Consider the following 25,250-nt stretch of genomic DNA (forward strand, 5'->3'; position numbering starts at 1 on the left):
GGGCTCGGCCGCCCCCGGGGAGCCTGCTTGCCTGTCCGCCGAGCCAGAATCCGATCCTTGACCGCACTTGCCGTCCCGCAGACGCGAGTTCTGCCCCTTGCACAAAAATGTGGTCTCTTTCATTTGCGGACTTAATCAACAAATGTAATCATATCACACAGGGCTCCGCGCCATCCTTCTGAAAGCAATTCTGCTGTTGAAAACTGAAAAATGGGTGTAATTTGCGTTCAGAAGTGATGCTAGGGTCACGGCAATTTCCCGGGCCGTTATTTATTTTTGCTTTAAAGTCTTTAGGAAGATTTGCTTGTGTACTCGGAACCCTTCCAGTGTCAGGGTTCCAGCAGCTCCTGTCGCCTCAACGTGAGTGTGGGGGGAGGGGCGGAGAATAATTACTGACTGACGCTAATACGGGGAAACTGAAAAGAAATGTCGATTGTTTTTATTGTAACAGAAGGAGTGAGCAAACAGAAAAACCAACCCTGAGTGATCGGAAACAGGCAGGCGGGAATTAACAGCGGGTTTCAGGCAGCGAGCAGGCCCCTCCCCTGTCCTCGGAAGGAGAACGCGGGCGAGAAGCGCTCGCAGCCCCGGGCCAACCCCGCGGCCGGCAGCAAGGTTTCCGCGCCCTGGGCCGACCTGCCGGGCCGCTGCTTTCTGGGAAGAGGGTGTTGTCCTGCGAGCATCGTTGGCAGGAAGGCGGAGAGGCCGCGGGGAGGCCGCGGGGAGGCCTTGGCGACTCTGGGAGATTTTCCGGGCTCCTCTTGGGGGCCCCTGCGGCCTCTACTTGGCTGGTGCGTCCCGCCCTGTGTGCAGCCGGGCGAAGCCCAGCCCGCAGGTCAGTGTGCCGACAGCGCCCCACCTCCCCCTCGCCCGGCGGGCGCTGAGGCCCCCGAGGGCGCCCTCCCCCACCGCTCGGCCCTTCCCCTCAGCCGCCGTTCCGAGCGTGTTCCCACCCGGGTTCAGCTCCGGAGGGACCCTCCTGCGCCTTGGGCGCCGGTGCGCAGCCGGCGGCCACTTGCGGCAGCGTCGCAGGGAGGGCGAGGGGCCCGAGGAGCGGCCGTTCATCCTGCGAGGTCCGGGCGGATCGGGATTGAAATCCGCGCCCCGGCTTGGCGGCAGTTTGGCGAGTTTGGAGAAATCCAGCCTCTTTTTCTCTGCTCGCCTAGCACAACCCTTTACTTACCCTGAGATCTTGCCGCTACCGCAGTCCCCCTTCGACCGTGAAAAGAGCTGTTTCTCATTGTGCTTCAAAAACCCACCTGGAGCTCAGACTCTGTTTGCTCCGGTACCAGAACCCCCGGGCGGGCGAGCGGCGGGCACCGTCGCCCGGACAGCACACGGGTCTCGCTTGCTACCGGCAGACAGGCAAGTTGGAGAATCCTCTCCTCAATATTCTCCTCTGCTAACTGCTCTTCGTAAGTGCGAAGGGGAACAACCCTCTCCAGAGCAAACCCACGCCCCTCTCTCGCTGCCCCCACGCCCTGCAGCCGCCGGCCCACACAGCCCGGGGCCTCAGTCCGGCTTAGAGAACTAGGGGAGGCTCGCGTTCCCTGCGCGGCTGGTAGCGCCCGGGGCCCAGCTCGGAAGCCCGGGGCGCGCTCTGCCAGGCCGCGCGCAGGCGGCCCCAGAAGGTTCCAGTGCACTGGAGGCGTCTCCACTCAGGCCCGCCAGTGCTGGGAGGGGGCGCCGCAGGTGACCGCCCGCGGCGCTGGGAGCTGACAGATTTATGGAGACTTTACAGCCTCTGGCCCGGGCCCGCTGGGCAGGGCAAGAGTACCGGCAAAAAGGGGCGCCGCGGCCCAAAGTCCTCCCAGCCGCGTGCCCAGGCCGAGCCGCCTCTGACTCCGGGGCCCTGGCCGCTTCTAGGGCCGCTGTCCACGTTCGTCCCCGTCATTCTAAGCGCACGGGTTCTCCCCCCCCGGAGCCCCTGCTGCACATCCTCGCCAGGCCAGTTTCCAGTCTCCCACTGAGTAAATATTGACCCAGAGAGTGGGTCTCCCGCAAAGGAGGCCACGGCTGCGCCCTGAAAGGACTTTCAGCTTCCCCCCCAGCCTGCGTCAGCTGCAGGCCGTACTGGTTGTATTTTGGTTTTGGTCTAAATTTCTTTTAGTGGAAATTCTTCCTATCTCTGTGTGATCTCTCGGGTCCAGAGCGCGCAGTAACCTGGGGGCACTGACCCCAACGGACCCTTGCTCTGTTTCCCAGTCCTGCATCCCTAGCCCGCGGTCGAGGCTCACTTTTCCTGAGTCTCTCCTCCCTCTCCCCCTCCTTATCTTCCTTGTCCCTCTTTCAGGTCACTAGTCTCTCGTTCCTCGGGGTCGCCCGCTACCTGGCTGCAGCACCCTGCGTCCCGGGCGAGATGGGCATCAGACCCTTCCTCTCAGATCCCCTCTTGTCCCTGGGGCCCCGGCCTCGGCTTGCCGCGGATACTTAGTGATCCAAAACGCCAGAGTCCACGTGCGCTCTCGGGAAAGCTCTGAGCGGAGAGCGCCAGACACCCTCATCGTTCCCCCACCCCCTCGGGGTGTCCTGCAGGTGGACATGGAGAGAGAGCGGCGGGCCTGCTCAGGAGCGCGGGAGATGAGGCAGCTGAAAGAGGGGAACGAGAGGGAGGTATGTGTTAGGTCCACCTGTCCAGAACTCTAAAGGAGCCAAGTCTCTGGGTCATTCTGGGCTGGTGCTGGAGATGCGTAAAGCCCTCACAGAGCTCACAGACCCACATCGGGCACTGCGCCATGCTGTACCGAAGGCTGAACAGCCTTTCACCGGCTCCGCAGCCCTGCACAGTCCGCGAAGCGTTCCCTGGGAACGCTCGGGCTAAACAGAGTCTGCTCGAAGCAAGTCGCTAGTCACTCTTTGTTTCCGCGGGGAAAGGGGTCGGGGATTCTTGATCAAGATGCCCAGAATGTTTAGTCCTACGAACAAGCCTCAGGCAAAATCGTAAACTCTCCTCAGATAACGCAATCTCAACTAATTTGCACTCCAGCCCCAAGAAGGAGCTAGCTGCTGCTTCTAAAACCTTGGGTTCCCAAAGTACCTCCGCGTTGCAAAGTGCCTGCCGGTGCCACACAGCAGATATTGGGGTGTGTGTGGGGGGAAGACCCGGTGAAATCCCTATCAAGGCAAACTTCGAGATTTTAAACATTTGGGGGCGGAGGAAGGCGGACAAGTTCAAGTACTGTATTTCTAGTTATGGGACTTTACACAAGAACCCAATAGGAAAGAATTTTGTATGTTCGAATTCATCTGTTCTATCTTTGAAATCCTTAATACCTGTAAATTTGAACTTGGAGGGTGCACTATAGAAGACTAAGAACCTGGAGATCGCTGTTTGTTTCACAATGCACAAGGTCATTAGTTTTTCCTGGGTTCTTGTCACTTATAGAGCAGAGTCACACACTCCGTTGGGATTGTGGAAGGATCCGCCTGAATTCTTTGTGCACAAAACGAGCGTTATTTATGACTGTCAGTAGCAATCAGTAAGCATATCTAGACCTGAAGCAGTTTAACCCCCAAGTTCATTAAAAATATTCTCCATATTGTTTGTAAATTTTGATTGGCATTCTCCATAATCTACACTCAAAATGTGATTAATTTTGGCCACCAAAAAGAGTGCTGTATGCTTTAGATTAAATTTAGGGTGGACGAAAGTGGAAACCCAGAGGTAGGCTGAACAGCAGGGCCTCTGGTAGCTGAACGGAAGACGCGGGAATTACAGACACAGGCAGGCCGGGTGTTCATCTTCTTGCGACCAAGTCTTTTTCATGTTTAAACAAACCCCCTTTGCAGTGGTTTACTGGTGCGGGAACACCAGCAAACATCTGCTCCGAGCCCCAGCGGAGCAGGGCCTGGGCTGAGCACAGCGGCGCCCTGGCCTCCGCCGAGGGTTCCTCGGGCACAGGCATCGCTCGACGGTGGCTGCGCTCGCGTTAGCAGCTGTGGGTCCGTGCTCTGCACGACGGGCGCTGCCCGCAGCCAGCGTGGCTGAGGTCTGGCCCGCGCTCCTGGGTGGACCCTCCTCTAGAGACTGTTCTATGGAGCTAGTCGCGGGGGCAGAAGAGGGGTTTCCACCTGGCGGCATCTGCGGCCCCCTCCCTCTACTCGATCTTCCCTAACCTCCTTGTCTCTCAGGCCGGCCTTCCTTCCCACACCTTCGCTTTTGCCACCTGGCGTAAGGTAGTGTCGACTGGTAACAAGTCTAAGACGTTAGTCTGCCCCTCAAAGAACTCTCTTTGGCCCCTTCCCTCTTCGAGTTTCTCACATTGGGACCAAACGCTTTCGTTTGCTTATTCAGCATTTTTATCAGCTTGGTTTTGCTGTCTATTTGCGTGGCTCCTTGGAAGGTGTCAAACACCAATCTTCATTGTATTTAGTCACCCAGGTGCGGAGCAAGCTTCACGAGACAGCGGAAGGACTTTCCCGGGCCGCGCTGTCGCTCACGGACCCGCACCAATCACCACGCAGCTTGCCCTCGGGCCCGCCTCCTCGTGGGGCGTGTCCCCAGTGAGTGATAGACAGAGCCGCCCGGCCCGCTCAGCCCAGCCCACGTTGCTGCTTAGATTGAAATGCAGAACTCAAGCCTCTTTCATCAGGGCACAGACTTCCTTTTACTCCTTCCTTTTGCACTCTCACCGCCTCCTCCTGGGGAAAAGAGGAGGCACCCACGGCCTGGGGCAGCGACAAGCTGGGCCACTGAGGCCGTGAGAAAAGTTTCTTTCTGGGAGCCCGGATCTGGGGCCCTGCTGGTGTGCTGCTCAGAGCAATGGGTGAGTGGCGGCAGAGGACGCTGTCAGAGCCGGGGAGGGAGGGAGGAAGCAAGCGAGGAAGGGAGGGAGATTGAGCGCGAGGGCGCGCGCCTCTGAACGCTCACAGAGTCCTTATTGACTTTGCTCGTGTTTCTACAACTTGTAGGAACACACGAAGGGTCAGAGGCGCACAGCAGCTCAGGCTAAACGCTGGCTACTGGGTTGCTATTGATGGCCATCTTCTGATTTTAAGAGGAGGGAGCGGTGGCATCAGCAAGCCCCGCAACCCCAGTGGCTGACCAAGTTTTGTTTTACATACATGCACACACGCAAACAAAACAGAAAAGAAAGAAAACCCTGTAGTTTCCCCCAGACTTTGTCTAACTGTGTAGGTCCCCAAGGCGGGCCGCTGGGGGGTCAAGCAGGAGAGGCCCAAGGACCTGAGCACCGAGTAGTCGGATAGGAACCGGTTACAGGCGTCAAGACCGATTTCCCTGCCTGCTTCCGAGACTTTCGAACGCTCGGAGTGGCCCTGCGTCTCACTGCTCCATTTCTTTCTAGCGGCCGCAGGCACCGCCGGAATGAGGGCGGGGGTCCGACTCGACCGCGGAGGGAAGGGGCTGGTCCGCACAGCTCGGGGGCCGTAGGGTCTAAGCTCGGGTCCTGGTCCGGGCGGGTGCCTCCGCCCTGCCCCCTGACGCGCACGGAGGCCGAGTGACAAGGCAGCTGTCCCAGACTGCGGGTGTGCGTCCTCGCGCGCCGCGTGTTTGTTTTGCAGAGCCAGCCTTTGGGGAGGTGAACCAGCTGGGAGGAGTATTCGTGAACGGGAGGCCGCTACCCAACGCCATCCGGCTTCGCATCGTGGAACTGGCCCAACTGGGCATCAGACCGTGTGACATCAGCCGCCAGCTACGGGTCTCTCACGGCTGCGTCAGCAAGATCCTGGCGCGCTACAACGAGACAGGCTCGATCTTGCCAGGAGCCATCGGGGGCAGCAAGCCTCGGGTCACCACCCCCACCGTGGTGAAGCACATCCGGACCTACAAGCAGAGGGACCCCGGCATCTTCGCCTGGGAGATCCGGGACCGCCTGCTGGCGGACGGCGTGTGTGATAAGTACAATGTGCCCTCGGTGAGCTCCATCAGCCGAATCCTGCGTAACAAGATCGGCAACTTGGCCCAGCAGGGTCATTACGACTCGTACAAGCAGCACCAACCCGCGCCGCAGCCGGCGCTGCCCTATAACCACATCTACTCCTACCCCAGCCCCATCACCGCGGCCGCCGCCAAGGTGCCCACGCCGCCGGGCGTGCCGGCCATCCCCAGCTCCGTGGCCATGCCGCGCACCTGGCCCTCCTCCCACTCCGTCACCGACATCCTGGGCATTCGCTCCATCACGGACCAAGGTAAGAGCTCGCGGGCCTCTGGGAGGTGTTCGAGTCCCCTCCGCACCCTCGCTGAGGTCTCAGTGTTGGCTGCCTCCGCCCGCGCCTCTCCCACCACCTGGGGCTTTATCCCTTGGAAATGTAAGGATTCCTCCCAGGGGGTGTTCTGATCTCATTAACTTGAAATTCATGCCCTTGGTTTCCTTGCCACACACAGTCTCCTGCCTCATCTCAAACTACCAGACCCATAACATTCCCCGTCCCCGACACATGGTTCGCATTTTCCACCCTCCCCCGCCTCCCGCCGCAGCAAGCTCAGACCGCCTCGCTCGCTCGGGGCGCGCGGCCGGGGCCGGACCTGGGGCGCAGCCGGGGAGACCCGGGCTGGCCTGGAGCTGCCGGCTCCAGACGCCGCTGCAGGCGGCCTGTTTGGGGATCAGATGCGGCCGCGAGGAGTCGGGCACCCTGTGGAAACTGCAGTATTCTTCTTAAGAATTCTAGCAATCAGGCCAAATTTGCTCAGGCAGGAAGTTCAAATGTCACCTAATTGGTTTCATTCTTATGCTTCACTTCATTTTCCTCGGAAACGGAGGTCCTGAAGTTACTACTAGTAACTTGCATGTTACTGCCTTGCTCATTCTGGGACTAATTTTCTGCTCTCTCTCTCTCTCTCTCTCCCTCTCTCCTTAACAGACTTCACTGTATATATCTTAGGAAGTGGCACCAATCGCTGCTGTGATGGAGACAAAATACGCGGCAGCTCCCTGCTGTCCTGTTCTGTTCTCTCCGCTCCTGCCGCTTCCTAGGGCCCCTCGGTCCCCGGAAGTGCGAGTGGACACCCAGTCTCTAACGTTTCCAACGGTGTCACCCCACCGTTCCTTTCCTGCCTCCCCCTTGACCTTGCAGTGCCCCAAGTGTCTTTTCTGCTTGATCAGAACGATTTCCCGAGCCCTCCTGCTCCCTCGGGCTTCCTCAAGAGCCCCGTGTTTGTTTTCTTTTTCTGCGCTGTTAAAACAAAACAAAAGAATAAACAAAAGACGGCGCAAATGTCTTCCTCGGTAGAGAGAAAAGAAAGTAAAGATGCCCTAGATGCAGAATTTAAATATAGCAGAGATAAAGAGTCTACCTTCTTAATTTCTCAGCCAAAAGTTTAAAGTGTACAAAGGAAAAATTAAATAGGAAGGGGGAGGAAATAATTATTTCCTGCCTTTCTTGTTTATCACCACTTTGGCACAATGATCTTTTAGGTAATTAAAGCAGAGCCCCAGTTTCTCATCTTCTTTTTCTCTGTGAATTTACAAGATCCTTCTAGGCATTCAGTTTTGTCTTATTCGGAGCTAGTTGGAGCTTTAGTTGGAGAGAGTTTGCTCTTGATTTATAGGATAAACTGACCTCACTGACATTTAAAGGAAGCCCCTGTTCATGGGAAAGTGTGAGATCAGCAGAAACGGGGCTCACAGGGGGATCTCGATTTCTTAAGATAACTCCAGGCTTGTGCCCACCGATTGCCTTTTGTCTGGGAAGGCAGAGAGAGACTGGCAGTTCTGGGCCAAAATGCAGTTTCCTGGTGCAAATTGGAACACATTCTTATTCTTTGGAGAGGGGGAGGAACAGAGAAAGAAGACTGACAGAGTTGAAAAAAATACTTTTCTTCCCCAGGGATCCTACAATCAGACCAAATGTCAGTTGGAAAAGTGTTGGATTGTTGAGAGTAGTAACTCTTCATTCTAGATGTTGAGTCTGGATGCCAGCTTTAAACAACCCATTTTCAGACAAATCTGTGAATGCAAAAACAATTGTTTTCTATAAATGACCATTTTTACAAAATGATCACTGCTTCCTAGCACTGTGTCAGATGCAAGTGTTTAAAATCAAGTTGTAGTGGTTTTGTCAAAATTTGATCCTTTACCTATCTGTCCCAAAGACAAAAAGACACTGCTCATAGTCTTCAAACATCTTCTCTTTAAATTACACTTGGTCACTTAAAGATGTCAGTGATTCAATATGCACACCCCTAGGTATTGTGATAATCAGTTTACACTATATAATTTTCTTTGTATCTTTATTAAGAACATAAAGGATAACTGATGACTTTACTCCTTAAAAAAACATTTAATTCTGCTTTCATTTTCGTAAACTTTTATATCATAAAACAAAACAAAACAATCCTTCCTCTGTAACCTTACCACTGACACACGTGGCATTTGTGGTGATTATATTTATTTTTGAGTCATATGCACATACCCTCACTTATTTCATGTATGGAGATAGAGCGTCAAGGTTAGTTACACACAAGGCAAAAACCTATGCACATATATTTTGCATGTGTATTGTGGGCAGCATTTTGTTATGTTTGCAAAGAACTTTGCAAGTCTATTGTTCCATCTCTGGACGGAATTGCTCGGTCCGCAAAGCCTAGGCCGGCCCTGTGCGCCAGCACGGGGTGGGTAGGCCGGGGCGCTCCTCCCGGTTCAGTCTCCGCCGCTCCCAGACGTGCCAACCCCCAGGCGAGGCTAGGTCAGGATTGGGGAGAACCGTACATCCAGCGTCACGGGTTCTTTCCCCGATTTGGGAAAATTTGGCAAAACTATCAGGTTCCTTCCACTGCTTTCTCTGGAGGACCTAGAAGAAAATCAAAGGTCGGTTGAAAAAAAAAAATCTTCCCGCAGGCGTGGGTGAGAGGGCCGGGGAGGCCGGGCAGGGCAGTCCGCTCCGGGCCCTGGCTGCAGGCGGCAGGCCGAGGGCGGGACCCCGGGGGCCGGAACCCCAGCGCTTGCGGGCGTGGGTCGCTGTCTCGGGTCGCGTCTCGGGGGCCGCTCGGGCGGGCCCCGCAGCCTGACGCCTCTGCTCCTCCCCAGCAGTGAGCGACAGCTCCCCCTACCACAGCCCCAAGGTGGAGGACTGGGCCAGCCTGGGCCGCAGCAGCTTCCCGGCCGCCGCCCCGCACGCGGCCAACGGGCTGGAGAAGGGCGCCGTGGAGCAGGAGGCCAAGTACGGCCAGGTGAGGAGGCGAGGGCGCGGGGCGGGCGGAGGCCCGGAGGGTCGAGGGCGCAGCGGAGGCCTGACCCCGCGCCAGGCCGGGCCCCGAGGTACCCGCGGGGGGCGCGCGGGAGGCGGCGCGGCCCACGGGGACGCTGAGCCCGAGGCCGGGGCCCCGCGCCCCGGGCGCCGCCAGGACACACTCGAGCGGCTTGTCCCGCAGCAGCGAGGACAGGGCAGCCGAACAGACTTTCATCAAGTCACCGTTTCCCGATGAAAGGTCACGCCGGAACCTCCCGAGGGAGCTTAGTGAGGAAACCTCAAATTATACGGACTGGCTGTGGACCGTTTAATTTCCCCCCTCTGTCCGTCCCCCGACTCTCCTAAAGAAATATTAAGCCACTCGTGTTTCTTTTTGCTGTTCCTTTTTTTTTTCCTGAGAAAGACTAAGCACCCACAACAATAATAGCCCGAGTTTTGAGTCGCTAAATTCATCACGACTCTAGAATTAGGAGTTCAAAGCCAAAGCTCTCAAAGAACAAAAACAACAACAAAATCCCCCAAAATAACTTTAAAGAACGTAAGGTTTTTTGAGCAGATCAGTAGAGCTGAGCAGGTTTGCAAATTTATTAATATCAAACTCCAATTCCAAAGCCTCCTAATACCCAGTTTTCATTTTATTCCTTTGAACAAAACTTTCCATGTTTTCTTATCTGTAAAAACTAAAATTTTAGGTCAAATGGAACTTGTTCCTTTTATTCACCGGGGGGGGGGGGGGGGGGGGGGAATTTCCTAGTTGTTATTTTCTCTGACAAACCCATTTCCACTTTATCTTTGTTCTTTATTTTGTCAAAACAGATACGTATTACTAGCTCTCTCATGATAAATATCACATAAAACAGCATCAAAGAAAGAGAATCCCTTTTCTGAGTCTAAAGCCAATGAGAAATTATAAGAAAGTTTGTTATTTTGTTTTACAAAAGGGCCCTTAGTTTGTAAAGAAGAGGTAGTAGGCATTCTATTTAGGAACTCTGAGATTCTGAAACCAGCGCCCCTGAAGCAAGTTATTTAACCTTTTAGAACCTTTATCTGTAAAATAAGGAAAAAAAGAGTTCCAACCTCAAGGGATGTTGGGAAGAGTCAGCGAGACAGCGCCAACATATGGCACGGAGAAAGCAGACGTTCACTAACATTACCAGTGTGATAGTGAAAGGATTTAACAGGTGCCCAGTAGTTTTTATTAGCTCATTATTTCTTAGAATAACATCGTGAAGAATAGAGTTATAGAATAGCCTATAATTCCCACATATATGTGATGAACCCAGTTTATATATAAAATAGTGTCATAATCCAAAAACCCTTAATGATTATTTTTACATTTTGAATTATAGATCTAGTATTTAAACTTGTTTAGAAGTGGTTGATTTACACTTACACTTCAAAACTAAAGTTACCTATTTAAAATAAAAATAGAACACTGTTTCAAATGATCTATTCTGTATATTTAGAACATTGAAAATAGATTACATTTGCCTGACCTGTGGTGGCGCCATGGATAAAGCGTCGACCTGGAATGCTGAGGTTGCTGGTTCGAAACCTTGGGCTTGCCTGGTCAACGCACATACGAGCAACAACTACTATGAGCTGATGCTTCCTGCTTCTCCTCTCTCTCTTTCTCTCCTATCTAAAAATCAATTAAAAAAAGAAAGTAGATTACATTTAATACACTGAATATTTAATCACTAAATTATCAAATTTATGAAAGCAAGTGACTTAAAGAAATATGTGGCCAAGTAAGTATTGTTCTGAATACTTAACAAAACAAGTTAATTTTTTTCCAGAGGAAAAAATATATTTATATAAAACTTACATTTGGAAAGTTCTTAATTGCAATATGCTAATCTTCTGCATTGCCATGTAGTAAGAGAATTCAAATGATGTAAAATTTCAAAACTTGAAAAGTTTCTAAGGACAATTAAATCAGTGATTACTCTATCACAATGATCAAAATAGCTCTTAATACTGAAGATGTGCTAAGTGGGCACATAAATCTAGACTGTCATTTTCTGAGCAATTTTGAAATTTATTTCTTTATTTTATACTAATTTATTATACACTTTGAAAAATAACACAGTTTAAAGCAAATGTTAAAGAAGTACACCAAGCTACAATTAAGTAATTCACTGGAATTTGAATATCTTCAATATAGGAATACCTAGCAATTTTGGAAATTAGTTAGACATTGAATTCTTTGAGGGCAAAATTATACATTAATATTTGCTCATAAGCATGCAATGGTAAGGGGTGTTGCACCTACATATTTGTATTATATATGTATGTATGTATGTATGTATGTATGTATGTATATGTCATTGAACAAAATTTGGAAGTCTTTGGTAAAAAATATCCTCAAAATTTTTGCAATAATACTTTAGGGCCTTTAGGGTTGTTATTAAACAGTACAATTAAAATAATCCCTGTTTTATTTTAGTATGTAAAGGAGGAAATTAGGAATTCTGAATTATAGGATTTAGAGCATAATCTATTCCCAGAAGACACCTATAAAATTATCAAAGAGGCTGAATTGACAACTGATTGTAGGTAAAATTGATAACCATAATCTAGTTTTCATCTTCAGTTTAAACTGCGAAGAGAGATGCCCAGCTGCTAGTAATTAGAACCTTATGCACATTTGTAACACACACACCTTTTGTTTTTAAAACATTAATTTAGAATGTTCAAATTTGTCTTACACATAAATATTACACTGCAATTAATATTTTGTAGTGTTATTCAGAAATCCTTATTGTCTACCTCTGAGAAGAAGAGAAAAATAATATTTTTCTATTTTGTTTTTCTTTTACCCACATTTTATATGGGCTAGAACTCTTTCATCTCATCTAATTCTTAATTGCAACAGTGTTTTCTGGTTCTTAATGGCTGATTCTACTCTTGAAATAATAAAACCTCTATTAAATGCAATTGAATGGCAAAAAAAACCCACCCACATATAGATAACAATGAGTTGTAATATAGCTATCTTTTTACATTGTACTTAGTGAATCAATGCCTCCTTTTATTTAAAGTTTATAAACAGTTGAATAACTTTTGAAAAATGTACAATTAGGCATACTTTCTCAGGAAAAAAATATTGCATACTGGTTCTCGGAAGTATCTAAATGGTAGATTTATAAACTTTGAGTATCTTCATTTTCATATAGTATATAATTAACTCAGACTACAAGTTTCATATAACATTAGCTACTAATTGAGATGTCAGAAATAAAAAATAGGCTACAAACACTTGAACTTAAGAAAAAGTTCAGAGGTGTGAAAATAGTTGAATTTAGAGACAAATTAATTTGAAAGTCTTGTGAAGATTCATTTGTTCATTGTATTTGAAATATAGTATTTCAGAATATTGAATACAATTTCTAGTGCATTATTTTAAAAACAGGTATTCCTTGAGAGCATACTGTTCTTGTGAACATATAAGATAATTTTCACTGGATTTTTCTTAATATCAACTAAAGTTAATTTTGTTTTAAATAATTTATCATATGTAGAGAGAATGCAATCTTGGGCATATGCCAATAGAATGTCTTTGAAATTGATAATGTTATCTATTATATAAAACATTCTTTAACCTGGTTAGCTTTTAACTATTAGTGGTTTAAAGCAAAATTAATAATTATATGTCAGTAAAAAGTCTCATAAAATACAAAATAACTGATTAAAAATTTTAAGCCTACCTCACTTTTAATAACATTCAGAAACATAAAATTTATAAAAAATTAAATAGCAGCTTTCTACTATCTAGAGACATTTAATCAAGACTTTTCTGGATGAATGTTGAAACCCTATTTACAAATTTCATTTCATTTGATTAGATTTGTTTCACTAAGTCATTGCATAATGAAGAAGTTTAGAACAGTCAGAAAAATGATTTTACCCAAAAGAGAAAATTTTGTTTATGTTCAGATCTGAACCATTTTCTTTCTTTTTTAGTATATGTGCTGCCGAAGCGAGCACTGAACCATTTTCTTTCTTATGATATCTATCGAGGTTGATTTTTAGATAAAGCACAGCTCTATTTGTGGCTAACTCTACTTCATTATAAAGCCAGGTAAACTCATTTTGTCATAAGGGGAGGACCAAGCAGAACTGAGGAGTGGATGAGAGGTGGAGGGGAGAGAATTTGGCACTACTATTTCTGTTTTCTTCAAGAGAGAAAACGTTGAGTAGACAATTCCCAGAATTTGAAGAATAGTTTATAAGCTCTAATTGCCAGACAGTTGTCATACCAGTTTTTTTAATGGTCATTAGTGTTTGGATACTAATGTCTTTTCATTTTCTGAGGGTTGGGGTGGGGGTGGGAATAAACAGAACCACTGTCAATCACATAATGAAATGGCTAGGTTAGATCCTTGTTTGCTTTAAAAAAAATAGCTTTATTCATTTTACTTACTTAAAGTGTAATACATGTTCTGTGATAAAGGGTGCTTACTTTTTTTAAAAAGCAAGTATCACATATTTTGCTTTCCAAAGGCTCAACTAACTTAAAGATGACTGTGAAACACCTCTAATGTGTCTTATTTTGTGGGGATATGAGATAATTAAGAAAGTTCTCAAACTATTAATAAGCTAGCTCTCTGCCAATACAGCTTCTCAACATACTCATTTAAAAACATTTTTAAGAATCAGCAAATCTGTATTTCTAACCTTTTAGAACAAGTGAAATGAAGACTCGTGCTTTTCATTCATTCTTGTCGTAACCTTAACTAACTACATTGCATCTTAGGTATTTTGTTTTCTGGACAATTTTCTTTCATGTCAGTGGGATAAAATCTGTCTTTTTCTAAAAATATTCAACAAAGCAAGTCACTTACTTTTTCCAGAATATGCAACTTGGTCTATTTTACTTTGCATTAGTAAATCTCATTCTCAAAATTAGATAGTCCATATAATTTGCTTCAGAGAGGACCCTTGTACAGCTCTTTGGAGGAAAAGATTCTCTCATTGCTTTCTAGGATGATTTACATAAAAAAAGGGGGTTGATGGATTGAGGTCTTATTTATGGAATCTTTAGGTAGAGTCATTTTCAAAAATGAGATTTCCATTACATGCCCATTGCTGGGGTTTCATTTGGAAAATTTGTTTACTCTTCCCCAGGGATTCCATATGTTGGTTGATTTATAAATCATATTTACAATCCAATTAAATAGAGTAATTTAGCATGTTTGCTCCCACTATATTTATGGTGTACATTTGGTAGTCTCTTACCCAGCCTAACTAGCTTTTCAGATTAATTACATGCCCTTCACTGAAAACATTAAACAGATTTGGGGAGTTTAAGTTATGCACTCCTTTACTGGAAAGAATAAACAAACATCAGTGCTACCTGCAGTTGTTTTCTTTGTGGTGGAAAGTTCAACTTTTTCAGTGATTGCTTCATAAATGACAATGGATTTACCCAGTAGAGATTTATATCTTTTATGAATGTCATGTTTCAAAATTAATAGTGAGAAAATTGATGGGTTTATTGAGTCACTAGTATGAGTAATGAATGTGGCAGGAACACTTTAAAAAAATGTTTATTCTCTCATCTTGCTTATGCCATTTCCCCCCCTAAATTTATAAATCTGAACTTTCAAAGTAAAAAGAAAAATTGAGACAAAACTTTTTACTCCAAATGTAGATCATACTTTAACCTGAGGGAAAGCTCAGAGCTATTTTTATACTGTTTAAGTTTCAAGATTTTTTTTAGCAAACGTTTTAGCCTTCCCTTGCTTTTTTGTGGACATCAATACCTCTCCCAGCTTCCCTTACCAGCTTTCCTTTCTGCAACATAGAGGAAACGAAGTCACTAAAATTTCTCTAACCAGATTGCAGATTTTAGATGTCTGAAACATTTATACTAATAGGAATAATAACATAAAAGCAAGTTTGGTGCCTTAAGTGTGAGAAATTGGACAAATATAGAAAAATCAGTAGTGTTTTTACACTAGATAAACAAATGGAGTCAGAGAATAAGTAAAGCACCTGAAAGTAACATGGGCTTAAACACAAAGCTCTGCCTTCCCCCTAAATTTCAGGAACTCTCTCTGAGATAAGAATCCAGCCTAGTTTCTTAGGGAGAACAGTTCTGGGCAAAAAAGGAAGTAGGTACTTGTAATGGGATTGTAGATATTGCAGCAAAACATTTGAGGAGCCCCCCAAAAGGGGGTACATGAAGGAGCAGTGGTTCCAAGGGGAGGATGTAAGCGGAGGAAAGAAAAAATGACAAATATTTCAGAGAGAACTGTCATCAATAATAAACAATATTAATTAATGCTAGCGTGGAAGAGGCTGAATGCAGAATCAAACACCCTTCCATAACTGAGCTGGAATGATTCCTTTCCAAAAAAATTTCTCGTAGGTTAGTGAGAAAATCCTAAAGAAACGTGATCAGAACTATAATCTCGATGCAATACTGAATTTCTTCTGCAGTTTGATAGCTCGCTGTCTTTATACTCATCTGCCGAGAGCCTTAAAGTGCCTCCTTTGAGCCATTCTCTAATGAGCCATTCTCAGAAAGAAGGAAAAAAAAATTTTTTTAGAAGTTAAGAAACAGAATGAGTATATAACAATGAGAATCCAGAAAAAGAATCTTTTACCAGATGGTATCTCAAAAGATGCTCTAGTTGGAGATCAAATTGTGTCTATCTTTTAATTGTCCAGCAAAAGCAGAAAAATATTTGCTACACCCTTATGTCAGACTGGGGTGATAACTTCTTTTTAACACGTGGCCGCTGACTTGCCAAGTGCCCAAGGGGAAATGGCTAAATTCCATAATCTGTGTTATTGCGTATAAAAAGTGAATAAGATTTCATTTATGTTAAAGAGTGATGTAAAATGTTTCTTTGTTTAAAAATACAGTATTACCCTTTGGGACCCTTGTAATACATTTTAATTTTAATTCAACATTATGTTGTACTTCTTATGTATTATCTTATATTTATTATACACTGAAGAGTACAACACAGTCCTCTTTATTTGATAAAATATGTTGAATACTTCTTGGTGCCAGGACATGTTCAAGAATCCTTCGGTTCCTGTCCTCTTTCCCCTTTATCAAAGAACAGGTACTTTGACAAACAGAACATGACGTATCTGCTCTGACAGACCAAGGATACAAGGTTAACCCTTTGACTTTGTCTTATCTTGTCAGAAATTCATGAGCAGTGTTAAATCATACTCATGCGTCTATTCTTCTCCAAGTGTAGTCTAAATGGAGAAAATCATTTTTGAGACTCCACCATTGCATTCTCAGAGAGGTGGAAGTGACAGTAATAAATTAGAAAACAGTTCCTATGTTGCTACTGAATCCTTAACCTGTAAGGATTCAATCAGTTTTAATACTAATAAACCTATTATTTGCATCTTAATTTCACTAGGAAATTTGTTGCTGTCAATTCATTCATATCCCTACCAGGAAAAAGGATATACTTTTTATTTTTAAATAATGTAGAAATTTTTAAAAAATTTTATTTATTCTTTTTTATGGGGGGGGGGAGAAGGACAGGCAGAGGAGCAGGAAACATCAACTCCCATATGTGCCTTGACCGGGCAAGCGCAGGGTTTTGAACCAGCGACCTCAATGGTCCAGGTTGGTGCTTTAGCCGATGTGCCACCACAGGTGAGGTGTAAATAATGTAGAAATTGAAGGGAAAACTTAAATTACTTGAAGAAGGATGCTGAGTGTTCATGCCAGAGTCAGCTTAGAAATCAGAGTGTTTTTAGTGTTGTTAATAGTAACAATACCAACAATATTGGATGCCAAGTGAGTACTGGTTTCTAGGCAGACGGGCCTGCCTGAGCTGCTATGTTCTGTTTGCAAACTGGTATTTTTTAAATTTAAATTCATTTCAAGAGCTGTATCTATGTGGCTTTTAAAAATTCACATTACAGGACCCAAAACTTCGCAGGCAAACTTTCCAACTTCAAGACCACACATATGCAGTTCTCTTATAGTTGAATGGCCAGTTTTCTTTTTGATAAAGTAGCTCTTAAAAAATTCCCCCAATCTTCACGTAAAAACCCTCAAAAGACAAACTGCCTGATTTCGCATGTCCTTTGTCCAGCCGGCACTTATAACATGATGTTTTAAAATACTGCCCATGTTTTATTTAACAAAAATCACGCTCTTTTTGAGCTTCCAAACTGACAGCCCACACTCTGTGGCCTTTTTTTTTTAAACAAGAAATAAAAGTGACACCAACCAGGTCCTTCACAAACACCTCAACAAAAGAGCCAAACAAAACCAGAGTATGGGCAAGGTTGACAGTCATATGGACAGCAGAACAGATTCTAAGAGTATTTAATCACCACTAATTCTTCCCTCATCCTGCTCTGTCTTGCTAAAATTTTGACCAGCAAAGCAAATACTGTGAATTTTCTGGTCATAGCCTCCTCACAACCTCTGGGGAAAGAGTAATATCTTGTCTTTGGTATTATGTTTGATTCAGAAGCAGGACTGTGAAAGCATTTAGAATACACTTAGGGTCAAATCTAAAGAAAAGAAAAAAATCGGAGAGTTGAGTCAGAATACTTTTAGCTGCCTCTACTCAGAAGGTACAGCCCACCTCTCTGGGAGACCCCGTGCAGTGCCCACTACTGTAATGTGATTCTCTTCACCTCTCCTCTTTTCCTACCCTTCTTAGGCACCAAACGGTCTCCCAGCCGTGAGCAGTTTTGTGTCAGCATCCACCATGGCTCCTTATCCGACCCCAGCCCAAGTGTCGCCTTACATGACCTACAGTGCTGCTCCTTCTGGTTATGTTTCTGGACATGGATGGCAACACGCCAGTGGCACCCCTCTTTCTCCCCACAACTGTGACATTCCCGCATCGCTGGCATTTAAGGGAATGCAGGCCGCCAGAGAAGGTAGTCATTCTGTCACAGCTTCCGCACTCTGACGGGAAATTCCGCCTGCAACAGCTTCGCCCAGGTTCCCCTCAGCACACCTCCCCCTCTGCCCTGATCTCAGATCCCACCCCTCCTGCCTCCTGCCCTTTTGCCTGGAGAGCTGGCTTTACAGACTTACATCCTTTGTGCTGATGACACTTAAATATTTCTTGCCATAACTTCTCTTTCACAGAAAACCTGACACGACGTTAGGATTTGAAAACAAAAGCAATATTAAGGACTGAATGAGACATTTGTGCTGCCCACACACTGTTTTAATGTAGTGAAGAAACCTGCACCCCTCAAAGGGCTTAAGAAGCTTTTTAAAATAGTCTTTGGTAAAACCACATGTGTATATTTATTCTAAATCAACTTAAACTTTTGAAACGTGCAATTGTTGAGATTTTGCAAAATCAATAAAGAAAAATACATATAGAAAAAAGGAATGCTATGCCACACCCTCTAATCAAATAAGGTGACCAGATAAGCCTTAATTCACCATTAGGAAAGCAATCAATAATTGATTTGTTAGAGTGATCTTTTATTTTAAGGGGGAACCTATTTTGTTGGAGACTATAGGTATAACACAAGCAATATCTGAACTTAGCTCTTCCTGGTTTTGACTTGGTTCCAGATAAGATAATGTTTATATTTTCTATTAGTGTGTAAATATGGACTCTGGATGGTACATTTGTGTTTTTATTCCATGGGATGTCCCCCTCCCCCACCCCTCTCTATTTTTTCTTTCTTTTTGCAAAGGTGACTTTCTGGCAACGTCTTTGTCTCTGTTTGGTGGTGGGCTGCTTAGGCTCCTGTTCCTGGATTTGCCATAAATTCTGTGTGTTCAGTGAAGGCTTCAACATCTCATGAAGGACATTTGCTTTCTACAGCAGAGGATTCAAAAAACAGACAAAACAAGCCAGTCTTCCATTTTGTATCCTAGTCAAACAACACACATGCCAAACAGACAAGGACAAGAGGGTGAAAAATATCTGAACAAGAAAGCTCTAGAGGAAGTCACTTAGAAACTTAACATTTAATGTGAAACGCTTTGCAAAGACATTTAATATGAACTTGATGTTAAGAAAACCACTGTGAAACTAAATTGTACTGTTATTGTTGGCTTACCTGTGTGTTCAGCAATCTCAGCCCAAAATTATGTTGTAATTTAGAGACAATGGAAAATTCTTCTCTAACGAATGTAAAAATGGCTTGCTGTAAAGTTTACATTGTTGTACAGAGGCATGTTTCACATCTGGGTAAACTGGTGGTGGTACTAGAAATACAAATGCTATTTAATTTTTAAAATTTCCCTTTATTCATTTCTGGAGTTACAAGACACAATCTGACTGATATGTCTCTCTAGACCAATTTCAATGTTACTGATAGGTGGGTGTGTGTGGGGACATGTGACTATGTGTTGTATTTTAAAGCAGCTAACTATCTTGGCCAAAATTCTAGTTTTTACCTCTTCTGTTCAGAAAGTTCTTCCTGTTTGGCAGTCTAGGCTTAACACTACGTTTTTAACAACATTGGTACAATTCACCTATTGGAAAATTAATATATTGCAAGGTTTTAGTATTAATTCTGTGCAATGACGAAAAGGGCACATCGCTAGATATGGGTGTTAAAGATGCATTCGTTAGGTGATTTTGATTTCTTCCTGTCTGTGCTGTGCACATCCTACATGGCAATCTGGTTCCATCACGCTGGTTTCATGGCTTCATTTAAAATTCAGATGGCTAGATTAGCTAGGTTTTTAAATTGCTAGGATGTAAACAGTAAGCAGATTTCTGACATACATGTTATGTCCAAGGAACTGCTTTCTTCAAGCAGCAGATATCTTATAGAGAGCTTTGAACTGCATTTATTTCTAAAGCGACCAAAATTTAGTGCTACAAACAGAGGATTATAACTTCAGGAGAATAAGAAGCAGAAGGAGCAGATGAACTCTCAGGGCCATGGTCTTCCTTTGATCTTGTAAAACTCCTACTGACATCTGGAGTTCCTAGTCTGGTGAGAAAATAGACTATAAACCCAATGGAACAAGGATACCAATCCAGTATCTTGGTGGAGACTTTAAAACCATACCATACAGGGACTCTCCTGCCATCTAGAAAAACTGACATAAGGTACAGAATTATTCCTTATCAGATGTTTTGAGGTGGCTATTAGAAGTCTTAAAAAAAAACTATCAATTGTTTGTATGAAAACATAACTAAATGGTATTTTCTTTAAATTAAGAAATCTCTTGTTATTGCGCTATTTATAATTTTTCTGGTTCTTGTATTCTTAAAAATCTAATATTAATGATATAAAAGCTTTAATTTTTTTCTTTCTTTTTTTCCATCTAGGTCTTTTCTCAGCAATAATGAATTCACATAAAATAAATTTAAAAAGACAACAGAAATCCCAAATACAATTTGTTATTCAAAGCAATTATGGTTTAAAGCTACTTTTTAAAAAATAAGAGAAGGAAAATGGAATGGGATGTAGGCTTGGGATTGTTTGATTTTTAAACATTATTATTTTTGGTGAATGTTGACATGTCTTCTCTGTTTCTGAGGGGGTAAAAGTGTTTTTTAACTGGCAAATGCACTCTTCAGAGATCCTTTTCCATCCCATCCCCACGGAGAGGTTAAAGGTTAAATTTCATGGTCTCTATGCAGGCTATATTCTCTCTCACAGGATGCAAGAATATTACCTGCAAGGGTACACAACAGACACATTCTTATTTCTCTTGTTTTTTCCACTTCTAATGACCCTCTTTTGAATATTGGGCTGAACTATAAACTAAATGACACACCGGAAAGGATGTACAACGGGAGGCTGTGTATGTATATACAGAATGTCAAAAAGCCTTTATTTTTATACTTCAAATGCTCTAAATTAATAAAATGTAATAATTACCATGCTATCTTCTTTTTATTTTAAAAATGCTTTAGGACATAGCCTCACGGTGGAAATACTGCACAGCAGTGCTTAAGAGCAGGCGCAGGTGTTTCTGTTGACTCTTAGCCACTGAAGTAGCATCATTTCAGGAGGCAGACACAATCTTCTTTGGTTCTATCAGGCCAAGAAGATTGTTTTCGGAGTGCATGTTAGTACAGGAACTGTTGGAAATGCTAAGAATGTACTTTTATTTTGAAACAGTGTTTTCCTTGAATAATACATTTTTTAACACTGCAAATAGCATGCTTCACACCTGAGGCTGTCATTTCTAACTAATAACCTGGAAATGCACTTTTACTTTAAGCATTCTTTTTAACAATGGCACAGGTAAGAATTCTGAACAAAGGTATTTGGATGCAAATACAGATAGCACAAATGAGCCCAAGGAGTGGTTGCAATCTGTTATTTAACATGAGCATGTTTCAGCAACAAAACTGGTTTTCAAAGGGAACTATGTGAAAGTAGTTTGCTATAACTTCATGTTTCTATTTGTCATAAAAGACTTCAAATATCAGAATTTTAAAGTATGACCTGCTTTAAACAACAGTGTAAAGTATAAAGTAGATTTAAGAGCACAGAGCTGAGATGTGTATTATTATTAAAGAAAACCAAACATTTTTACATTCTAACATAAAGGTCAACATTTTAAAAAAGCCATTTTAGTACACTTTAAAAATATTTTCTTTGTGACTTTTAAATATTATTTATGGGAAAGTTTAATTCTTATAATACCTATTTAAATTTTGGCATTTATTTACTTATTTATTTTGCTTTCTTGGCTTCTTGGGAAAAAATAATTATCAGGACAATGGATTTTCATTGTGAAGCAATGTAAGTAAAACATAGGTCACAAAATTTATATTACTTTTATGAAATGTAGTTTCTATGCTGTTTTTCTATATTCACATTACATACCTCATTGCCTTATATCATTTTTCTTCTTATTATTTTATGGGTAGAGCCATAACTACAGTCTCAATTATCTAGAGATAATTTTTGAAGTATCAAAATAGGTTTTGTTCTTAAATTGTTTTCCCCTTTGTAATTGTTTAATTATAATTTATAATTGTATCAGCTTAGTTGATCAATAGTCTTAAGGTGCTGTAGAGCAAATCTGCATTATCTCAAGGGGTTTAAAAATGCATTATAGGCAATCACCAGCTCTCCTGGAGCCAAGAATAGGCATATTCATAAACCAGCAGCATCACCGCACCACCTAGAAGAGAAAAGAGCTAGCTTTTATCACAAGTCCTGTAAAATAGTGTTGTCTTTCCCACCGAGTTTCTGAATCCATCAAGTCCCACACAGCCTGTCCAGCAGGCTGTTCACAATCACCAGTTCCTGAGCACCAATGCAAAGACATAAAACTATGGTGGAAAAATCTCATATCAGAATCAAGACCATCTTGAATCTCCAAATACAGTTTTTCCCCATGAGTTTCTGTAACTTTCATAATTTCTCATCAGATTCTTTTTCGGGCACTTTTAATTTTTAAAAGGAAATAAATATAGACATTTAGTCATGTAAGGGCATGTGGCTTTTCGGCGAAAAGCGAAAAGTAGCATTCAGGTTCTTCCTATGTAGGCAAAAGATTTATCCATTCCAGTCCACAATCAGCGCTATCGTAGCTGCACTCAAGAAGAAAATCTCTAAGACGGTGCTTGACGAATGAGACTGGTTCTCTCTCACATGTTCAAATTGGATTGCTCGTGAAAAATAGCTTCTGAGTATATATATATATATAAAGAAATGCATCGCAAAACTAAGCTAGCTTTCAACCCCCCTTTTTTTTTTTTTTTTTTTAATTATTTTTATTTATTTATTCACTTTAGAGGAGAGAGAGAGAGAGAGAGAGAGGGAGAGAAGGGGGAGGAGCAGGAAGCTTCAACTCCCATATGTGCCTTGACCGGGCAAGCCCAGGGTTTCGAACCGGCAACCCCAGCATTTCCAGGTGGAGCGAGGCTTTACCCACTGCGCCACCACAGGTCAGGCTCAACCCCCTTTTGTTTACATTTCTTTTATCTGCCTAGGACATATATGGATTGCACTTGAAAATCTGGTAGTAGGGGTTGGATATCATAAGAGCACCATTTGTCGTGGTAGAGAAGAGTTATATAACTGGATGCAAAGAAGCTTGCTATGTAATATGCCAAGAGGAATATAATACAAGAAAGCAGGCAGCATGCCTGCCGAATCCCTAAGCATCAGGAGAGCATTTGTATGTGGGTGATTTTGTGTTCTATCTAATGCGGTGAATCGCACATGTTCTGTGTCCTCTAAGACACTCTCCATCCTTTCATGCCTGTGTGAAAAATACTAAAAAATAAAAATGTGGACAAACATCCTCAGTACAATTATCTAGAGATAATTTTTGAAGTATCAAAATAGGTTTTGTTCTTAAATTGTTTTCCCCAATTGGAGAAGATATGGCTGCATGAACAGAAGACTGACTTCCAATGAAAAGAAACAGAACTTGATTTTGATTTTAGTTATTTTATACACACTGTCATAAGTTTTGTTTTTTAAAAAATATCTGCAGGCTGCACAGGTTTGTATAAGCTTCTACAAAGGCAATTGTCTGGCTGTAATTTTCAGTTTTAACCCATGTAGACACTCTCTTTGGCCCATCTCACTGCTGTAGCCCTCTTGGTGCTCTGGCAGATGAGGGACACACGGCAGAGGGTGGTTAATATGTATGTAACTGCTGTGTTGACTCTTATTGACTATTCACAGTGTGAGACAAGAACACAGAATTGGTCTAGTTCTTAGCCTAGTGATACCTGGAGTTTAAACCACAGACTTCAAGGTCTTCCCTTCATGGGAGGTACCTATCGTTAGCCACATGTCGCTGCTACGGCTACAAAAGGAGGATGGGATGCCTGTCCAGAGTGAAGGATGGAAATTCCAGGTTCACCTTCCTTTTCTTTACACACACACACACTCTCTCTCTCTCTCTCTCTCTCTCTCTCTCTCTCTCTCTCTCTCTTTTAAAAAAAATCTTATCCTTAACTCAAAAGTCTTACCATTTCCCTCTACTTTTATTTCATTTGAGATTGGTAGAACTTATACGTTTGGGATGAGCAGAGGCCAGGTTTTGAATAAGATTTCCAGTTAGTGTTGTTTAGCTTGGACAGGACATTCATAATGCTTTTCATTGGATTTAACACCACAGTGACTCAGGACACCTCATGCAAAAACATTTAAAAAACCCAACCAAACATTTGCAAGCCTCTAACAAAACTTGGGGTCAGATTATTTAAAGAGTTTTGGATTAAGTTTCCAGTCAATTACCGTTCTAGTTAAACTCTCCAGGGTCATCACCTTTTCCAGGCCCACCCCTCCTGGGAAAGTTGGGTGAGGGCCAGTGCTCTGATTTTCTCTAATGCTAGGTCTCCAAGCAGGTATTTACTGTGTGGTGAAGAAAAAACACCACGTATTTGCAGAGAGAGTTGTACAAATTCACCAGTATTCTTATAAGTGGGTTCTTTTTATACATGGGCCAATAAGTAACCAAGGCAGGTCTAAATCTCAAATGTGACGTAAAGTCCATGCTTAAATGCCTAAAAAAGTTGAACTGGGAAATGAGGATGTGTTTCCTAAATACAAGAAAGTATGAACTATTTAGTAGCTTCAATTTACAGATTGTTGTTCTATATCTCAGGTTGGTAGAAATGCTGGTTCATTAGGTTGAAACCTAAGGGTAAATCTATGTGCGTGTGAGTGTGCTAAGTGAGGAGGACATTGATGTGAAGGGGGGGGGGAGGAGAGGCGTAGGGCAAGGTTCTAGGGAAGATTACCAGGATGTCTAAGTAGGTGAATGTGGCCTGGTAAAAAAAAAAAGTGTGGTCTTACGTATACTTCCGTACTTATTCATAAGGTTGCTTATAATCCAAGACTATTTGCCCAGGCGGTTGAGTCTGTAGCAGTTATTTTCTTATCTATTTACATAGAGGCAGCTGATTCCCCGAGGGAATGGCAGCCGGTTTTTTTGTGGGCTGGCACCTGAGGTAAGGACCTGAGCCAGGAACCTCACCACTACGCAGACCAAGGCCAGGCCTGGGGGCGCCAGGCTGCAGCTTCCCCATCCCCAGGGGTGACCTTGAAGACAAGTGGCCATTGCTATTCATGGAGGCAAATCGGCCCCCTTTTCTCTTTCTGAAATGAAGCTGAGGCAGAAACAGGAATGAAGAAGGAGCACCAGGAAACGTTTTGCTGGGCTGGTCCCTCACACCCTGGAAGTCCTC

At 43.7% G+C, this 25,250-nt stretch overlaps 2 protein-coding genes and 1 long non-coding RNA gene across 9 annotated transcripts in view; 1 reads left to right on the forward strand and 2 right to left on the reverse strand.

The window, feature by feature from the left end:
- Window positions 1-1,364, reverse strand: part of LOC136377564 (uncharacterized) — a 22,498-nt gene extending 21,134 nt beyond the window's left edge. The window contains exon 1 of the long non-coding RNA XR_010746328.1: window positions 1,260-1,364. This is a non-coding gene — a long non-coding RNA (uncharacterized lncRNA). The remainder of the gene's footprint in view (window positions 1-1,259) is intronic.
- PAX9 (paired box 9) overlaps window positions 440-25,250 on the forward strand; it is a 26,235-nt gene continuing 1,424 nt past the window's right edge. The window contains exons 1-6 of one of the 4 annotated variants that reach the window (XM_066344490.1): window positions 440-835; window positions 4,374-4,766; window positions 5,524-6,150; window positions 8,988-9,130; window positions 17,811-18,033; window positions 18,248-19,932. In XM_066344490.1, coding sequence (XP_066200587.1) covers window positions 4,763-4,766; window positions 5,524-6,150; window positions 8,988-9,130; window positions 17,811-18,033; window positions 18,248-18,267 — 1,017 coding nt within the window. In that variant the 5' untranslated portion in view covers window positions 440-835; window positions 4,374-4,762 and the 3' untranslated portion in view covers window positions 18,268-19,932. Of the gene's footprint in view, window positions 836-4,373; window positions 4,767-5,523; window positions 6,151-8,987; window positions 9,131-17,810; window positions 19,933-25,250 lie in introns of those variants that run through there. The other 3 variants (XM_066344491.1, XM_066344489.1, XM_066344488.1) reach the window with 3 other exon arrangements.
- Window positions 20,649-25,250, reverse strand: part of SLC25A21 (solute carrier family 25 member 21) — a 531,270-nt gene continuing 526,668 nt past the window's right edge. For all 4 annotated transcript variants that reach the window (XM_066344492.1, XM_066344496.1, XM_066344494.1 and 1 more), the window contains one exon: window positions 20,649-22,222. In XM_066344492.1, the coding sequence (XP_066200589.1) occupies window positions 22,161-22,222 (62 nt within the window). In that variant the 3' untranslated portion in view covers window positions 20,649-22,160. The remainder of the gene's footprint in view (window positions 22,223-25,250) is intronic.

This window comes from Saccopteryx leptura, chromosome 6 (genome assembly GCF_036850995.1).
Source record: "Saccopteryx leptura isolate mSacLep1 chromosome 6, mSacLep1_pri_phased_curated, whole genome shotgun sequence".
Classification (NCBI taxonomy): Eukaryota; Metazoa; Chordata; class Mammalia; order Chiroptera; family Emballonuridae; genus Saccopteryx; species Saccopteryx leptura.